This window comes from Corvus hawaiiensis, chromosome 8 (genome assembly GCF_020740725.1).
Source record: "Corvus hawaiiensis isolate bCorHaw1 chromosome 8, bCorHaw1.pri.cur, whole genome shotgun sequence".
Lineage (NCBI taxonomy): Eukaryota > Metazoa > Chordata > Aves > Passeriformes > Corvidae > Corvus > Corvus hawaiiensis.
The window spans coordinates 15,748,535-15,763,745 of record NC_063220.1 but is presented as its reverse complement, the minus strand read 5'-3'; the positions used below and the strand labels follow the sequence as shown (position 1 = coordinate 15,763,745).

At 38.0% G+C, this 15,211-nt stretch overlaps 2 protein-coding genes across 8 annotated transcripts in view; one reads left to right on the top strand and one right to left on the bottom strand.

Annotated features, from left to right (window-relative positions):
* The window catches only part of DNTT (DNA nucleotidylexotransferase), a 164,406-nt gene that overhangs the window by 4,322 nt on the left and 144,873 nt on the right, over window positions 1-15,211 (top strand). The window lies entirely within an intron of this gene.
* BLNK (B cell linker) overlaps window positions 1-15,211 on the bottom strand; it is a 94,914-nt gene that overhangs the window by 48,863 nt on the left and 30,840 nt on the right. For 5 of the 7 annotated variants that reach the window (XM_048310453.1, XM_048310450.1, XM_048310449.1 and 2 more), the window contains exon 3: window positions 14,767-14,813. The exons of the other annotated variants lie outside the window; for them this stretch is intronic. In XM_048310453.1, the coding sequence (XP_048166410.1) occupies window positions 14,767-14,813 (47 nt within the window). The remainder of the gene's footprint in view (window positions 1-14,766; window positions 14,814-15,211) is intronic. 7 annotated transcript variants of the gene reach the window in all.

Sequence of the window (15,211 nt, the reverse complement as noted above, 5' to 3'; positions counted from 1 at the left end):
AGTGTGAAAAGTCCAAGCCAGTGTACAGGTACAGCCTTGGCTCTCAGTTGCCATTTCTGAACCTCTGGGGTTTCACACAGCTGAAATAAAAAGCAGACAGTTTTAGACTCTATCATAGAGCATAAACGTTTAGCAATGATAAGCTGAATAAAAAGAACTCCGAATAGATTGGTTTAAAATGATGATTTGCAGTAAATCTCTGTAATGTTTATTTTTGATGCTTTGAGGAGACAGTGCTGCTGCATCAAAGGACCTCAATCTATGCATGGCTATTCAAGAGGAAGCTATTTTTTACAAATTACATTAATGCTCATAGATACAGTCTAGTGCCTTCAATGTATGTAAAACTGCCAAGATTTCAAATCAGGTTTGATTTGAACTAAGCAACCAGTTTGATTGTCAGGTTTCATTTTTAATCACTACATGACCGTATAAGTCTTACTTTTTCTCTCAGTCATGTTCAGAAGCCCATTTCTTAACCCCTTCTCAATTAACAAAGTTTTCTCTCCAACATTGTTAGAGGTGATTGGCCCAAATTTTTTTCTTAGAAGTACTCAGGAGTGAAGGATGCAACTGTTCTTTATAGGAAAGAATTAATCAAGAGAATTTCATGTACAACTTTCTCTTGCCAAGTGTGTTCTTAGATTTTGACTTCCCTACTTTTGGGGAATGTGGAGAATCACAGCAGTTGCACAATTTGCTCTTTAAAAGACAGCTTTGTGAACTTTTGCTTGGCTTTTCCTTTAGGAAATCCTGGCAATAGAGCGGCACTATAAATTCTCCTGAGCAATACATAAAATGATTGCTGATTCACTTCAAAATATCTGTCTGATTTTACTGTCTTGAGGTTATAGTGTTTCACTTAGCTCAGAGATACTTTTCCCTGCCTATATCTACAGGCTGTCTTTAATCTCAGGTTGAGAATTGCTTCGAAGAGAGTATGTATTCAAATATGAAGGACTCTGTATAAAAGACACATCTACTGCTTGAGCTCTGATTTTGTACTACTGGATTAGCACGAAAGGGAGAGCCCCAGCCATAGAAGCACTGTAATGTGAATGTAAATATAACTGGTCATTAACAGGAATTTGGCTTGATCAGTCTGTGTTCACATGAAAGTTAGGAAATGATTGCCACAGTTCTCTTTTTCAAGGCTGTGGAGTGAAAATAGCTCAAACTGCTACCATCTACATCAGAAAACAGTCCAAATATAAACTGTCTGAATCTGAACTGGAATCTGTAGTCATGTTGCAGGCTCACTTTTTTCCTAACAGAATCTGCTCTTTGATGGTATTCTGTGTGTATTTGATTTCTTCTGCTTTCAGAATATCCGTAGAAAGATGTGCCAGCAGTGGGCTGTGGTGACAAAGAGCAGAGGGGAAACAGAGAGTTAGCAGTAGACTGTCACATGCTGCCTTTGAGGGTTTTGTGCTTGATTATATGGCTCCAAATGCAAATTTGTGGTACTTTATGCCAGGCCAAAAATGCACTCAAACTCCATTGTTTGAAATGATGTCAATTTAGATGTAGTGTTTTGCCCCCTCAATTTCTATTTTGGTTGATACACTGCCTACGTAACTTACTGTTCACTGTCCCATAGCTGGTATTTGGAAAGCATGAGTTTATGGAACATGATTTCTCATTATATTCTCTGTATTTGCTACTTACTCATTGCTACAAACAGGTGAAACAGTTCTGCTTTACGTTTAAAATAATACATCTCTGTTTTTTCCCAACTAATCTATTTCAATGTCTTTTTTCCTTTTCCAGGATGCATATGTGGCATTTTAAACTAGAAAACACTCCTTGTACAGGGAAAGTTACATGTGGCCTTTAGTTGTGTCTTAGCAGATGAGAGGAGGGTACATTTCTGTCCCAAGTGTTTTTAAGTAATACTGATTTTCAGAAGTTTTAGTCTTCTTGCTGTGAGTCAAATGGCTCAATACCACAATGTTGATTTTGGAAGACTCCTATCAACTGTCCTAGAAATCTTAAAACTGTAATAATTTATCATTTTGAATACCAAATGGCATACTCAAAGTTGGTCTTAAAGTACTAGTAATAGGAGATGCATTTGACAATGCAGCTATAAATTTTATTGAATGGGATTTGGGTTTGTCATTAGGCTCACTGGAGGAAGCAGGTCATACATGTAGGTGTGTACTGCAGGCAAAGATGTGAAAACAGTAAATTTAGTAGGATTTTCTCATGAAGAGTCTTCTGAGCAAACAATTTTAGCACCTGCTGAGAATATGTGTTTTATTTCTCTGGGGACTGTGCAAAAAGCTGCACTTCTGCTTTTCAGTTTTACTGTCATCTGTTCCATGTGCATACAGAAACACAAAATTTGCTCCTACAGACACACTAATTATTTACTGTCAAACTCAAAGCGTTTGAGATCTGATTGTCTTAAGAGGCAGTGACCTGTGTTGGAGCCAACAGACAGCCACACTGACTCTTGAGAGCAGCTCTGCTTGTGCTGCAAAGCGGATCCCCTTCCAGCAGTCAAGAGTGACTGCAATGGAGATACCCCTAACTGGCCTGCTTAATCCCACTCTGAGCCTAACCATACAAGGGAGGGTGTAGGGGCACAGGCTGGCAAGCCATGCTTGTTCCTGACTTTTCTGCAGAGCTTGTATACCCTGCTCTCCTTCCTCCTCACCCCTTGTTGCAGTAGGGTTAAATGGAACGAGTTTGCTTTCTCATCCATCTTCCTGTTTGGGGTGTGGATTTACCCTGAAGGGTACCCAGGAGGCCTTCATGGGAGCAGCTTGGGATATTGGGCCCTGGCATTGAGAATGAGACTTAGGACAGGGAAGGATCAGGGAGAAGCAGTGGTTTGTGTCCTTTCTTTCAGCAGGTGCCTATGAGCATCAGTCAGCATCCAGGCATAGATGGTGAATGGTCTAAATATGTTTGTGTCCCTGCTGACAAAATCGCTCACAGAAACAAAAGGCTGCACAAATTTTTAAAATTTCACAGTGAAAGGAATGTCTTGAAATAAGGTTATTTTTGTATAATGCTGTTACACATACCATGATGCCTTCAATATCTGGAAAATGATGGAAAACTAATAATTTTTAAACCACTTCTTTCCTGTACTGGCCTATAATACATACAGCCAAGGGAAAGGGTTGATGGGTGTATTCTCTGGCACAGTTTGGTAATCTGCACTACTTCACTGACCATAATTATGCTGTCTGAGCATTCTCCTATTCCTGCTTAAGAAAAGAAAAAATAGTTTTGTTGGTAGTCATTTCTATTTCCACGTGTTTCCATCTGCTTAAGACTGCTCTCTTCTGTTTCCTGGATAACTGGAATTGCCTGATGCTGTGTTCTGGGAGCAGAGATGTCAATGAACATAAAAAGTTTCAGAAGTCTTTTCCACACAAAAATGCAGTGGATTTGAAATATCACCTTCAAAAAAAAAAAAAAAAGATCAGGGAGATGAGGGACTTTCTAAATAAAGAAATTATTATCTTGTTTATTAAAAGTATCAAGCTACTATTTGAAATAATAACAAGAGAACGTTTTATGGCCAAAGATAAACACTTTAATGGAATACTCTATTCTGTGGAGAAAAATTGCTCAAACTTGTAACTACAGCCATGAAATTTTTCTGTTGTCCAAGGCCGCAAATTTTGTGGATTGCTGCTAAGGATATGTTTACACAGTTGATAACTTTAATTGCTTTAAGACCACGAAACTGTAGCAGGTAAATTGGAGTCCTACACTATATCAGAGAGGGTTATTATTTTTATAGATCCCAATGTGAAACATTTATTGCTATAGTACATAATAGGTGTTACGTCAGAGCCTGCATCTTTCCACTTTCAGAGTATATTGGGAGAAAAAATTCTATATTTACATCAAATACTGGATTTTGGAATAACTTCAGATTTGAAATGCAAAGGGAACCCAATCAGAAGTGAAAGAAGAAAGAAATTATGATAGAATTCTACATGTAAAGAAACACATACATGTAAATTTGAATATTTGAATAATATACTGCATTGTATTATTTGTAAACAATCTTCCCTTTTCTTTATATATTGTTCTAATAGAGAACAAGAAGGTCACTGTATTGAGGAAATTACAATCTAAAATATTTTGTGATTGAAGAAAGTTTCTGACTCTTAGTTTAGAAATAATATGCATAGATGATAACTGTATAAGGTATTTAATTTCTCATCATTAGTGAATTTTACCAACATCTGCAGCATGGATTTAGATTTATAACACCTTTCTCTGTATTGTAGCTAACTGCCTGGGGTTATGTCATACATTTGAAACAGTCCTGTTTGTTTTGTCCTAATGATTAGGACAAATCAGGATTATGTTATAAACAGACTGCTGAGTGCAGACTAGTTTGCTATGTAGTATTTGTAATTTGAAACTGTTCACAAGGTGTATATTATTTTGTAACTTTTGCTATAAAATGTTCATATTAGTTAGGAAGATAATACTGATACAGTAGAGTCCAGGGACTTCTTCCAGGGAGAAGTTATTGGTTTTGAAGATATCTTTTCCTTAAGCACTGTGATTTCTTTCAAGCTTAACCTTTCCTTGAGGTCGGTTAACTTTGATCATTCTGTTCACAGGAGAATTGCTCTTTTTATGAAAAAACTACTCAGAGTATCATGAGCTTCTAAAGAAATTATAGACTTCTATTATTATTCTCATTCCTGGTGGAACTGATAGTACCTGAGTCGAAGTGTGCAGCGTAATTTCGTTTGTTTCAGGTGGTCCATGGGGTGTTACACCAGCCCAGTAAGTGACGCACTGTTCACACGTGTATGGAGGCACCCGCCCGTACCCATTCGCTTGTTCTTTTCTTCCTTAAGCATCAGGTGCAGGCTACTGTCACAAATGTCACCTGACACAGACCTTTGAGCTGACCCAGAATTGCTTTGCTTTAAGAAAGCCGATCCACAAGAATGTTAGAGTTGAAAGAAAAGCTGTAATAGAGGAACGACATTTTGAGCTCAGTTTAGAATGAGTTTTAAACTTGAGCCCGGGTGTCTGCTGGAGCTATGCCGTAGGGCTGTATTTCAAAATGTTTTTGGGGCATTGGTTGTGAATGAAGAACACTTCAAATCTGTCCAGAAAGTGATGCTTTCCCAGAAACTGGTGTTCCATCCTGTGGACTCTGCAAGGTGCATGAGAGGTATAGATGTATACAGATATGTTGGTTTTATCTTAGGCTGGTTTGGGAGCATTTACATCTTTAATCCTGAAGAATTTATTCCCATTATTCATTGTGGTTAACAGAGGATCTGATACTATATTCACCTTGATGGTGGTAGAAAAGTGTTGCTGGAAAGACCTCATCTGTAAGGTCTGTGATCAGAAATTAGCTGCGTCTGTTGTTTTGCAGTGTTTACTTAGCTGCCTTTTTTTGCTTTTAAGGGAAAACCCAATAAAATACCAACACACTGGAGGCATATGATACATGTTTAGTACTGCTTTTGGTTAAAAGCTGAAATTGTTGAAATTTGTCAGTTTATCTGTAATTTTGAATAAATTCCTGGAAAGGGATAACCTAGCAGAGAATACCTGTAAGACTATACATGTGAATCATACTTCTATTTCTTTAAAAATAATAAATAATGCTGAGAAATAATTGACTTTGGAACTCCTTTTCAGGGTGTACTTAAATCTATCTATTCATGGGCTATATGTGAACAATATTTGTACCAGTAATATAAAAGTAGTATAGCTGGTAGTTCATGTTGACATTCCAAGCAATACAAAGATTTCTTTTACTTCTGTATTCTTGAACTGTAATGTCTGTTAATTAAAGAAACAGTATGGATATGTCTTATATTCTTGTGTATTTCTTCAGAATATTATTCCCTGAGCCAGAGGAATGAAAGGAGGAACTAATATACTGATAAAGGTAATTAATTATATCAGCCAGATCAGTGATTTAGGAAAGGATTGATTACACTTATGAAATGTATGGTAAGGTATGTTCTCTGAAATGGTTAACATATTTTTAGGTTATAGTCTATATTCTGAGAGCTTGGTAAAATAATAAAAAGCCATGAAACTGAGCAGTGAGGAACTAAATAGGAGAAATGACAGAGCTGTGGTAGCAGGTGTCTGTCAAACTCATTGCCAGAATTGTGAAGAAGAAACTGAGACCTAATGCTCTGTCAAGGATATCATTGGAGAGTACCAAAAATATGTGATGGCAGTAGGTAGAGGAGAATGGAAAACAGGAAACCTAGTATAAGAACTGTAAAATACATAAAATCTCTTTTTTTCTCCCAGAATTCTTGGCTATTGGAAACAGGAGATTGTCCAGGTTTAAAAAATCAGGCATGGCTTGTGGAAGAATAAAATAAAATATTTTTAGAGACAGATTAGGTAATACTGTTCTGTTATCATTTTTAGCAGCAGTCCCAGTCCAGACCAAAACAGATTTGGACAGGGAGACTGACCTACCTCCCTGCTATCACAGTGTCCCGCAGTGGTAGGGAGGAGAAGAGAGATCCAACAGGCAGGAATTGTGCAGCAAGATTCCTTTATTTAATTATTTTACGAACTCTTTTAGTAGAGACTAAAATAGACTTTTTTCTCCATAGTCTAATTGGTCAAAGGATCAGACATCCCTTGGGGTGATTGGCTAAAATCCTAAAACATCCATTGTCAAAATATTTTTCTACTGTACTATAAACAAAGCTTTGCAGGGTCGCAGGTGTTCATAGTTTATAGAACTCTACTAATATCTTCCGTGAGAGAGAAAAATATCTCACGGGACTGGAAAAAAGCAAGAGAAATTCTTGCTAGCAGCATATTTGTATCCACACCCTACTATGGAGAATGTTCTTTAATCCCTCTGCCCCCCAGGAGGTTGATAAAATAACCTGCAAGATGTGGTCTGAGTAGTCCTAAACTGTAGTATCCTGCAGGAAAGCCGCTGTTAGAGTGGCAAAAGACTGGCCATAGTCTGGCCTGAAGACAGGTCCCCTCTTCAAGAATTCAGAGCATATCTGAATTTTATTTCTAAGAATTACAGACAAACATTAAGACTGTAAAGTCAAAGTGTGTTTATACTGTGTGTGGGGGGAGCATGGTGCTGGAGCTGGTGACAACTGAGCAGTCTCTGGAACAGGCCATAGCAGAGCTACACCTTGAGACAAGACATTTCTGGTCATATGCAGCATCCATTAGAGCAGTGTTCCTGCTTCTGGCAGCTGAGCAGCTCCTGTGCTTGATGATAACTCCTCAGTTCCTATACTGTACCCAGTGCAAGCATACAGGTGCACTGAAGCACTGAAAATGAGAAGGCCAGGATGAAGATGCTTGTGACTCATAATTTCATAAATATGTACATTATAATACTGTCTGTATTTAGGTGGTTACAGGTGATCTATCCAGAGAGGCTCTCTGATGCCCTGAGTCATGTGTTGATGAGTGTCAATACATCTGCAAGTAGTTATGCACAAGTGCTGCCATGTCGGTGTCTGTGGCGTTACTAAGGTAATCCTACATTCCTCCCACTGGTTGCTCTTGGAAAGGGACTTTATAAGGAAGATGCTAGTAAAAAGGTATTTATTTGCATGCTGAACACAATTTCTGCATTTTTTGGGGGCAAATCTTTGAAATATGTATTTTTGGCCAGGTTGTTAATTCTATGGGTTTCAGACAGTTTCAGGTCTTGAATTCTGTTGCACAAGGGGCTGCTGTGGTGTTCCTGGCAAGTGCACTTCATCTTTTCCAGGCCAGCTGCACTGAGCAGCCTCCTCTGAAGCTGTTTCAAGTGTCTGGTTGCTGCAGCCCCAACTGTCTGGCTTGCAGCTGCATCAGACCCTCCTGCTACGGTCCCTTAACTTCTCCTTGCAGCTCGTCTTGTAACTTCTTTACTTTACTTTACTTGTCTTGGTGACCCCATTTTTAAGTACTGCACTTTTCATTGTTTAGTGTCGTCTCAGCCTATTCTTTTCTCATTTCTGAACTGAATAAATTTTACATGATTTGGTTTAATACTTTCCTTCGTTATCTTAGAAATAGTGCGTAGACCACCTGACATCACAGCACAAACATATGAAGTAATGAATGAAGCTCCACATGCTTATACAAAAGCAAAAAGAGGTTGTGTTTTCACTCATTTTCACAGAGGCTAGTCTAAAGCAAGAAGAATGAAATGTCCCTCCTGCAGAGAGCATAAATATATATTGATAACACACTGTAAAATAAATATTGTATTTCTTTCATAAACTGAGAGGACTCCAGTTTGGGCACTTGGAGCAAAATGAGCCCAGACATCTGTTCTGTTTTCTGCCCAGTGTGTAGCTGAGCTGGGGCACATGTGGATTTCTGCTAAAATGAGATTATAAATTAATAGCCGTTCACACTTCATTGCTTGAATGAGCCAGAAGATATTTTCTTCTGGTTTTGAGTCCCAGGTGCAGCACTTTCTGACTAACAAATGTGATTGTCTAAAAGGGAAGAAAGACCAGTGAATTGAAACTACAACAACCTCTTCTCTGTGGTCTGAGTACTGCCATGTAATAGGCAACAGGAAAGCACATCAACTGACAGAGTGGAAGAAAGGGATCCTGTCCAGAAATATGATGTTGGTGAAGAAGTGGTTTGTGATTTGGGCAACAGGTTCCATTTCTGGTCCTTGCTTCTGGCTTTGTGTGGAAACATAAGCAGGCCATTTGGATATGTGTCCTAAAAGGTGACCCATTTCTTTGATTTTTGGTACCCAAATAGAGTTGCTGCATACTGATATTCCATTGCTATTTAGGCTGGTCTAGAGTATGAATGAAGAGAAACATTTCTACTTTCACTAAAACTTAGTGAGATGAAGCTGACTGTTACAGCCCCTCCAGCTGGACCAGCACAGGCTTTGTTCTCAGAGGCTGATCCACCCTTGCTCTTCAAAGAGAACTAGTAGATCCCTAGTCTGTCTCACTGTTATCAAAAAGTATCTCTGATGTACCTTGCTGAAGGTCCCTAAAAATGAGCATAGTTTCAATATTAAAGAAACACTTATAAATGTTACCCCCGCCCCCTCTAATGACATTCCATAGATGGCTGAGCATGGCAGGCTAGCACGAAAAGTGATTGGGCAAGGTTGACTAATTCTATAATTTTCTAATTTAGAAATTGTCCTGAACACAAATGAATGTTAATGTTAACATGTAATGGAAAATCATGGGGCTGAAGAGGAGGAGACTCTGGAGACACTTCTAGGCTTGTACTGGTTTATATGTTTTATATATATGTATATATATATGTACATAATCCAGCTAAAGCTGAAACATCTGTGCCTATGTGCTTTCCTAACTGGCATAGGGAGGACAATATGTGCCAAGAAGATATTCAGACAGCTTGAAACTGGTTTCCATCATGCCATCAAGGGTGTTGGGAAGATAATTTGGGATTTTCTCTGACATCTTTCATACTTTATCAGTTCTTTGGTGACCTCCAGATAATATCAAATGGTTTTTCATCTGTTTGAGAACATGATTATTTTCAATAAGAAAGGACAAAATTAATTTATCTCATTGGAGTTTCCTGATGCAATTTTCATGAAAATGGAAAAAAAATCTCTCCAACACTGACAATATATCTTAACTCCGAGGCGTTCCTCATAATTACAATAGTGCTAATTCAGTCTAACAGTGGTATGTGCATAAAGAAAACCTTTTGTCATATATTCTTTCTGCTCAGCCCAGGGGCAGGAATATAGTACACAGAACCACAGGAATTAAACACTGCCAAGTTAGTTCCCACTTGAACCACACCTGCAGTACTCTAGCACAGTAACATCTGAACTGCCTCCTCTGCTATTTGAAAAGTAGGAAGACCCCATAAAATATCTGCTTATCAGGACTTGATCAGAGAATACAAACTTGTACATTCTGTGCATTTTTATATATTTTCAACTTTTGAGAGAACTGTTTTGCTATTATTTCTTTTTCAAAGACTGAATTACATTCTCCAGTGAATTCCAATGATTCTTGTTGTATACAGATACCTATTTTCTCTCTATGAGCTCTGCCAAATGTAGTTTTTAGCTACACCTTTATGCTTCTTAGTTGTGAGGGGGCCTCTCCTCCTTGAGTAACTGGTGTCATTGCAAAGGTCTCCATTGTTCATGACAGGATGGAAGAGGCACTGCTGCAATGCGAGTGTCTGTTGCCCCCTTTCTGCTGCAGAAGTGTAATATTTGCTACTGCTGTAAAAGAAGGCAGAATGGTGTTGCTTTGCTGAACAAAAATTTCCTAGATCCTCCTGTGAACAGGAGAATATCCGGAGTTCATTCTAATCTTCAGGCAACGTCTGCCTCTGTAAATATTTGGTGCCTGGGTAGACTTTTCTCATAGCCTTTCTGTGCTAAAAATGACTAGATAATGCATAAAAATGGGATTTGAAGTGAGCTTCAGAGAGGTTTTTTTTTTGCTTTTGGAATGTTTATAGCTGCCAAGGAAGTATCCTATAGTATTTTTCTGTAACACTAGAGTTACGTACTGGAAATGTGTTCTGGCCTCTTTTAGGCAACATTTTTTATTGGGAGGTCTCACTGTATAAAGAGGTATCTTCCGAATTTCCAGCCCTGGCCTTTTGCAGTTTTGGGAATAAGTGAAGATTTTTCAGTGGCATTTAAGCTACAACAGAACCTAGGGAAAGCAAGGAACCAAATCTACTTATTTAGACATAAAACATTCAGCCTGAATCAGCACTGGTATTTAAAGGATACAGGGTAATAAGAAACCATTATGGTATATCCCAAGGATAGAGGAAAATCTTCCCTGCTTACTAAGTATTGAAATAGAAGTCATCTACTGCCTTAGTTTTTCAGGTCAAAGCTTTCTCTGGAGTGGGGAAAGTCCAAATGGAGATTGTCTGCACAAGACAAGATTTCTGTACTGCTGGATCTTGCTTAAAGAGACAGCAAAAGCTCTTTGTCTTTACTATTTTTTTAAGGAAAAAGACTAGTTGTCATGGAAATCTCATTAATTTTATTAGTATTTTTGTTAGGATTTGTCTTTGGTTAAGTGTATTTAAGTGTTGATGTCTGTGTGAAAGCTGAAAAGTGAATTTTCCACATTAGGTTGTTTACCTTCCTAATAAAGAAATAAAAGAAAAAGTGTGAGTGGAGAGGGGAGAACAAAAAAGGTGTTAATGTGTGACATTTCTAGTTCTTGCAGTTTGAACTATGAAAGTGCAGCCATCTCAAGTGGAACACTTCAGCATTACAAAGGTACTTTCCTGGTATGTAACAGCTCATACAACTGAGAATTTGTTCATATGATTCAGGAAAAGATGTTGCCTGTTCTTGGAAGGCAAGGATGGAAAATTTCAGTTTGGAGTTCTTAAAAATTATGATCAAATAAAATAAAAAAAGATGCTAGAAACTGATCTAGAAATCACTCTTAATTACAGAATACTTACTTGATTTAAGAATAGCAAATTTTTCTGCATATACTATAAATTCCTGGTGGAATAAAGTAGTAACATTTTTCACAGAAGTGAAAATTGATAGATGTTTATTTCAAGCAAAGGAGATCAAATGCTACCCACACCATAATTAAACAGAACTTGTAATTATGTGTTCTGCAACACAGCTCACTTATCACCCAGGATCTTCCATAACTGCATGTTGCTATATACAAATGGTAAACTCAAGACTTGACACCTCAGACCTGATTTGCAGGTGAGGATTTCTCGTTTACCTGGCAATCTGTCACAGCCAGAACAGGCTTCTGAATTTGCACGTGATAGAAAGTACTGATTTTGTGATAAAAGATTTCAGTCCTGGTTTTGTAAAGTAGTCCCCAGAGCTCCCAAGCTGAGAGCAAAATTTATTCTGAGTTTGATCTGGGATGAATTTCTAATCACATTAGCTATAAAGGCAGCCTTTTAATTTCACGGTCCCTGGGAAAATGAAACCTGGGTAAGCTGAAAACATTATGAAAAAACTTCTGCATAAACATCTGATACTGTAAGTCTTGGACTACCTACACTGAGGTGATGGAGCTGTAATTACATTTCTTTCTTGAGATGTTCTTCCAAATTTTGGATGTTTATAATTGAGTTATAGCCTATATGCTGGGTTTTGCTGAATACAGTTGTAAATACCAGTCTTATTTGCACAGCAAGACAGCATGTTTGGAAAGGCCTTAAGTTCCACTATTCTCATATATCTGTGGTATGAGGTTGATTATGGTACCTGCACTCTCTTATAAAGTGCTCCTGAATGTTGCATGATGTTCTATGTAGTGTTCTCTGCAGCATAAATGTTAGCACTGACTAAACAAGCCCATGACTGTAGCCAGTGGGATGTTTGAAACTGCTCTCATGGGAAGCATTTGGAAAGTACTGGCATTCTTGAGAGTGAACTAGGTGAGTGTTTTGGGTGATCTCAGGCTTTCAGGGTGAGAGTTTAACAAATGAATCTGCTGTGCAGAGTGAAAAAAGCACAAAGGTGCTTCTGCAGGAGGAAGGGCTTTAAGCAAAGCTCCAGATTTCAACATGATGTCAGGATTGCTGAAAACGTATAAACCTGTGAGAGCAGTTTGTTGCACAACCCCGGCAGCCAGCTCCAGAGAGGGTTTGGACCAGTGACTCAGTAGTCTGCTGTCCTGTGTTTGAAAGCAGCACCTCTCTTCTGACATTGTTTTGGCAAGTGGGGAAGAAAATCTTTCATTATTGCATTTCAGGGGTAGGGCAAGATACTAGTAGAGACCACAACTTGGTAATTTCACCTTAATATTCAGTAGTTGCTCAGAAGCAATCTAGGTAGACCTATGGCTTGAAGTGTAGGTGGGAACTAGTTTATATGGGGCTGTCATTAGGCTGTCAAAGCCAACATTGATATAGTAAACCCAATACAGTAAGAGACTTCATGAAAAGTGTAGTGCAAAAAAAGTTTACTTAAGAGTATCAAAACAGAATTACAATGATAAACTCTTTCCAGATAAACCATTTTGTCTTTTTTGCCCAGGTATTTTTTTCCCCTTAGAGAACAAGCACGGTACTGGCTAGAGGGAAAAGAGCCTTGCGTTAAGTTAGTGGAGGTGTTTGGTACAGAGGGCAGGGAAGCACACTCAAGCATGGCTGCAGATTGCTCCTGGTACACCTGCCATGACATGTCCCAGCAAAATGGGGAATAACTCTGTTTTCACAGAGCACTTACAGCCTTGTAGACTCAGAATCTTGTGGAAAACAAGAATACCAAGTGTTGAACTAGAATGGGAAAGGCAAAGAGCCTTTGATGGTGGTCAGAGAACCTAACTCCTGCCTAATGAAGCCCTCATGAAGAAACTTTCATAAAGGCAGAGACCCGAAACCCTGGCCACTGCCAGGAGAAACACAGGATTTCAGTCTCACCTTGTCTGGCAATTACTCACTTTCTGTTTATCTGTCCTTAGTGTTTTGGTCCATTGGGAATTACCTGCTGTATGAACATGCTTGAACAGGCCACTTAATCTGTCTTAGGTGGATCAATGTAGATCGTCTCCAGTTAAACTGTTTGAGTGCAGAACCTCAGGCAGTTTTTGCAGTAGCAAGTAGTATGAAGTAAGAGTAACAGATTTTAGAGTGGAAGTTGGTACTAGGGATACGACATCCACACTGTGAATTTAAGGAATTTTAATGCTTTAGACAACAGAATTCATATGGCAAAACACTTTTGTTATTCCAGTATACAATTTGAGAATTCAAAGCCTGAAAGCCCACATCAGTAGAAATGCAACTCTTGGCCTCAGTTCAATATATTTCTGTTTGCCCCAATATTGTAGTAGATCAGATTCATACATATCAGAAACAGAAGACATCTCCTTGGTTGACTTTATATTAATTCTCTCTACATTTTCTCTCAAAATAATGTCCCATCAGACTAAATTTCTTTGCAAGAAAGTCCTTTGATTTTTTTTTACTCATCTAGTTAATTATTAAATTAAACCCAGAAGAATATTTACCTATGCTCTCAACAAATTTCTGTCAGTAGGAATTGGAATTTAATGAGTAAAAATGCCTTCAAATCCATCCAGTTTCTTACCAATAGAGTGGAATTCAGAAAACAATTTGTAAATAGATCAATGTTTCCCCAGCCAGCAGGGGAGGGGAAAGCTACATGGAATAACAACAACCATTAGGTGAAGAAAGCAACACACTATATTAAACTGAAGTCTTCTTGGTTTTATTGGCTCATAGAGAAAATTCCCTAATATTATTTCTCTGTAGTACTGCAAGAGAAATAATATATTTGAACATTAAGGATATCCTTTGAAATGAACTTGACTTGTCACAAGTTTATATAAAGGCATTTCTCAACCATTATATCTATATTTACTTATTCAGTACTGTATTTAAATTCTATTTAAATTACTTTCAACATAGTGCATTGTTAAATTGATCACTTAAATTGATCCATAAGTAGCAGATGAACCAATTCTGAAAATTTGACCTCAAATACCATACAAGCAAAGATCCTCTGTGTTTTGGAAAAAGTTGAACTTGTACTTCTACTAATATTATGGTTGTCCCTTTCTGTTCTGAGAAAGAATAACACCCAGCATCTGGTGCAGAAGAGACTTTCCTGTCAGCTGATCTGAACCATGGCTCTTGTAAACATTCCAGGATCCTAATCCTGAGGAAGTCCCACCCCTGTCAATTAATGTTAAAATTCACCTGAGCAAGAGGTTTCATTTCTCATTTTTCCTGATTCATTAACAGAGCAACTGTCAGAGTACAAATGTATTAGTTATTCAATGGGGAAACAGAAAATAATGGGACACTTACGGCTGGTGCATAGTTTTGAATCTGCTCAGCTCATAATCTAATGCATTCTGAAAAGAGAGAAAACAGGTTTTATATCTTAAATGATCATTTTAGTCAAGAGCAATCCATGAAGTGAAATAAATGATATTTTATAAAGTGAATGAAAAAACAGTTTTTAGTTTTGTAGCTACATGCTTGTCTCATCTTGGTTAATGCTTAACTTTTTGCTATTGGCCTGTTGTAACATTTCTAGAAAGCTGGTAGCACACACTACGTTGTTAAACTGGAATTTTACCGGGCATGTGGTGGATTAAATTAGGCTGGTTAATGAATCATTCAAGAAGTGATAAGCAAACCATTTAATGTGGTCTCTTCACCACAGAATTTCTTTGGGTTTTTTTTACTCAAATCAGCAGATAAGTATAACAATGGCTGAGTGGAAGATACTTTAACAATGGCTGGGATA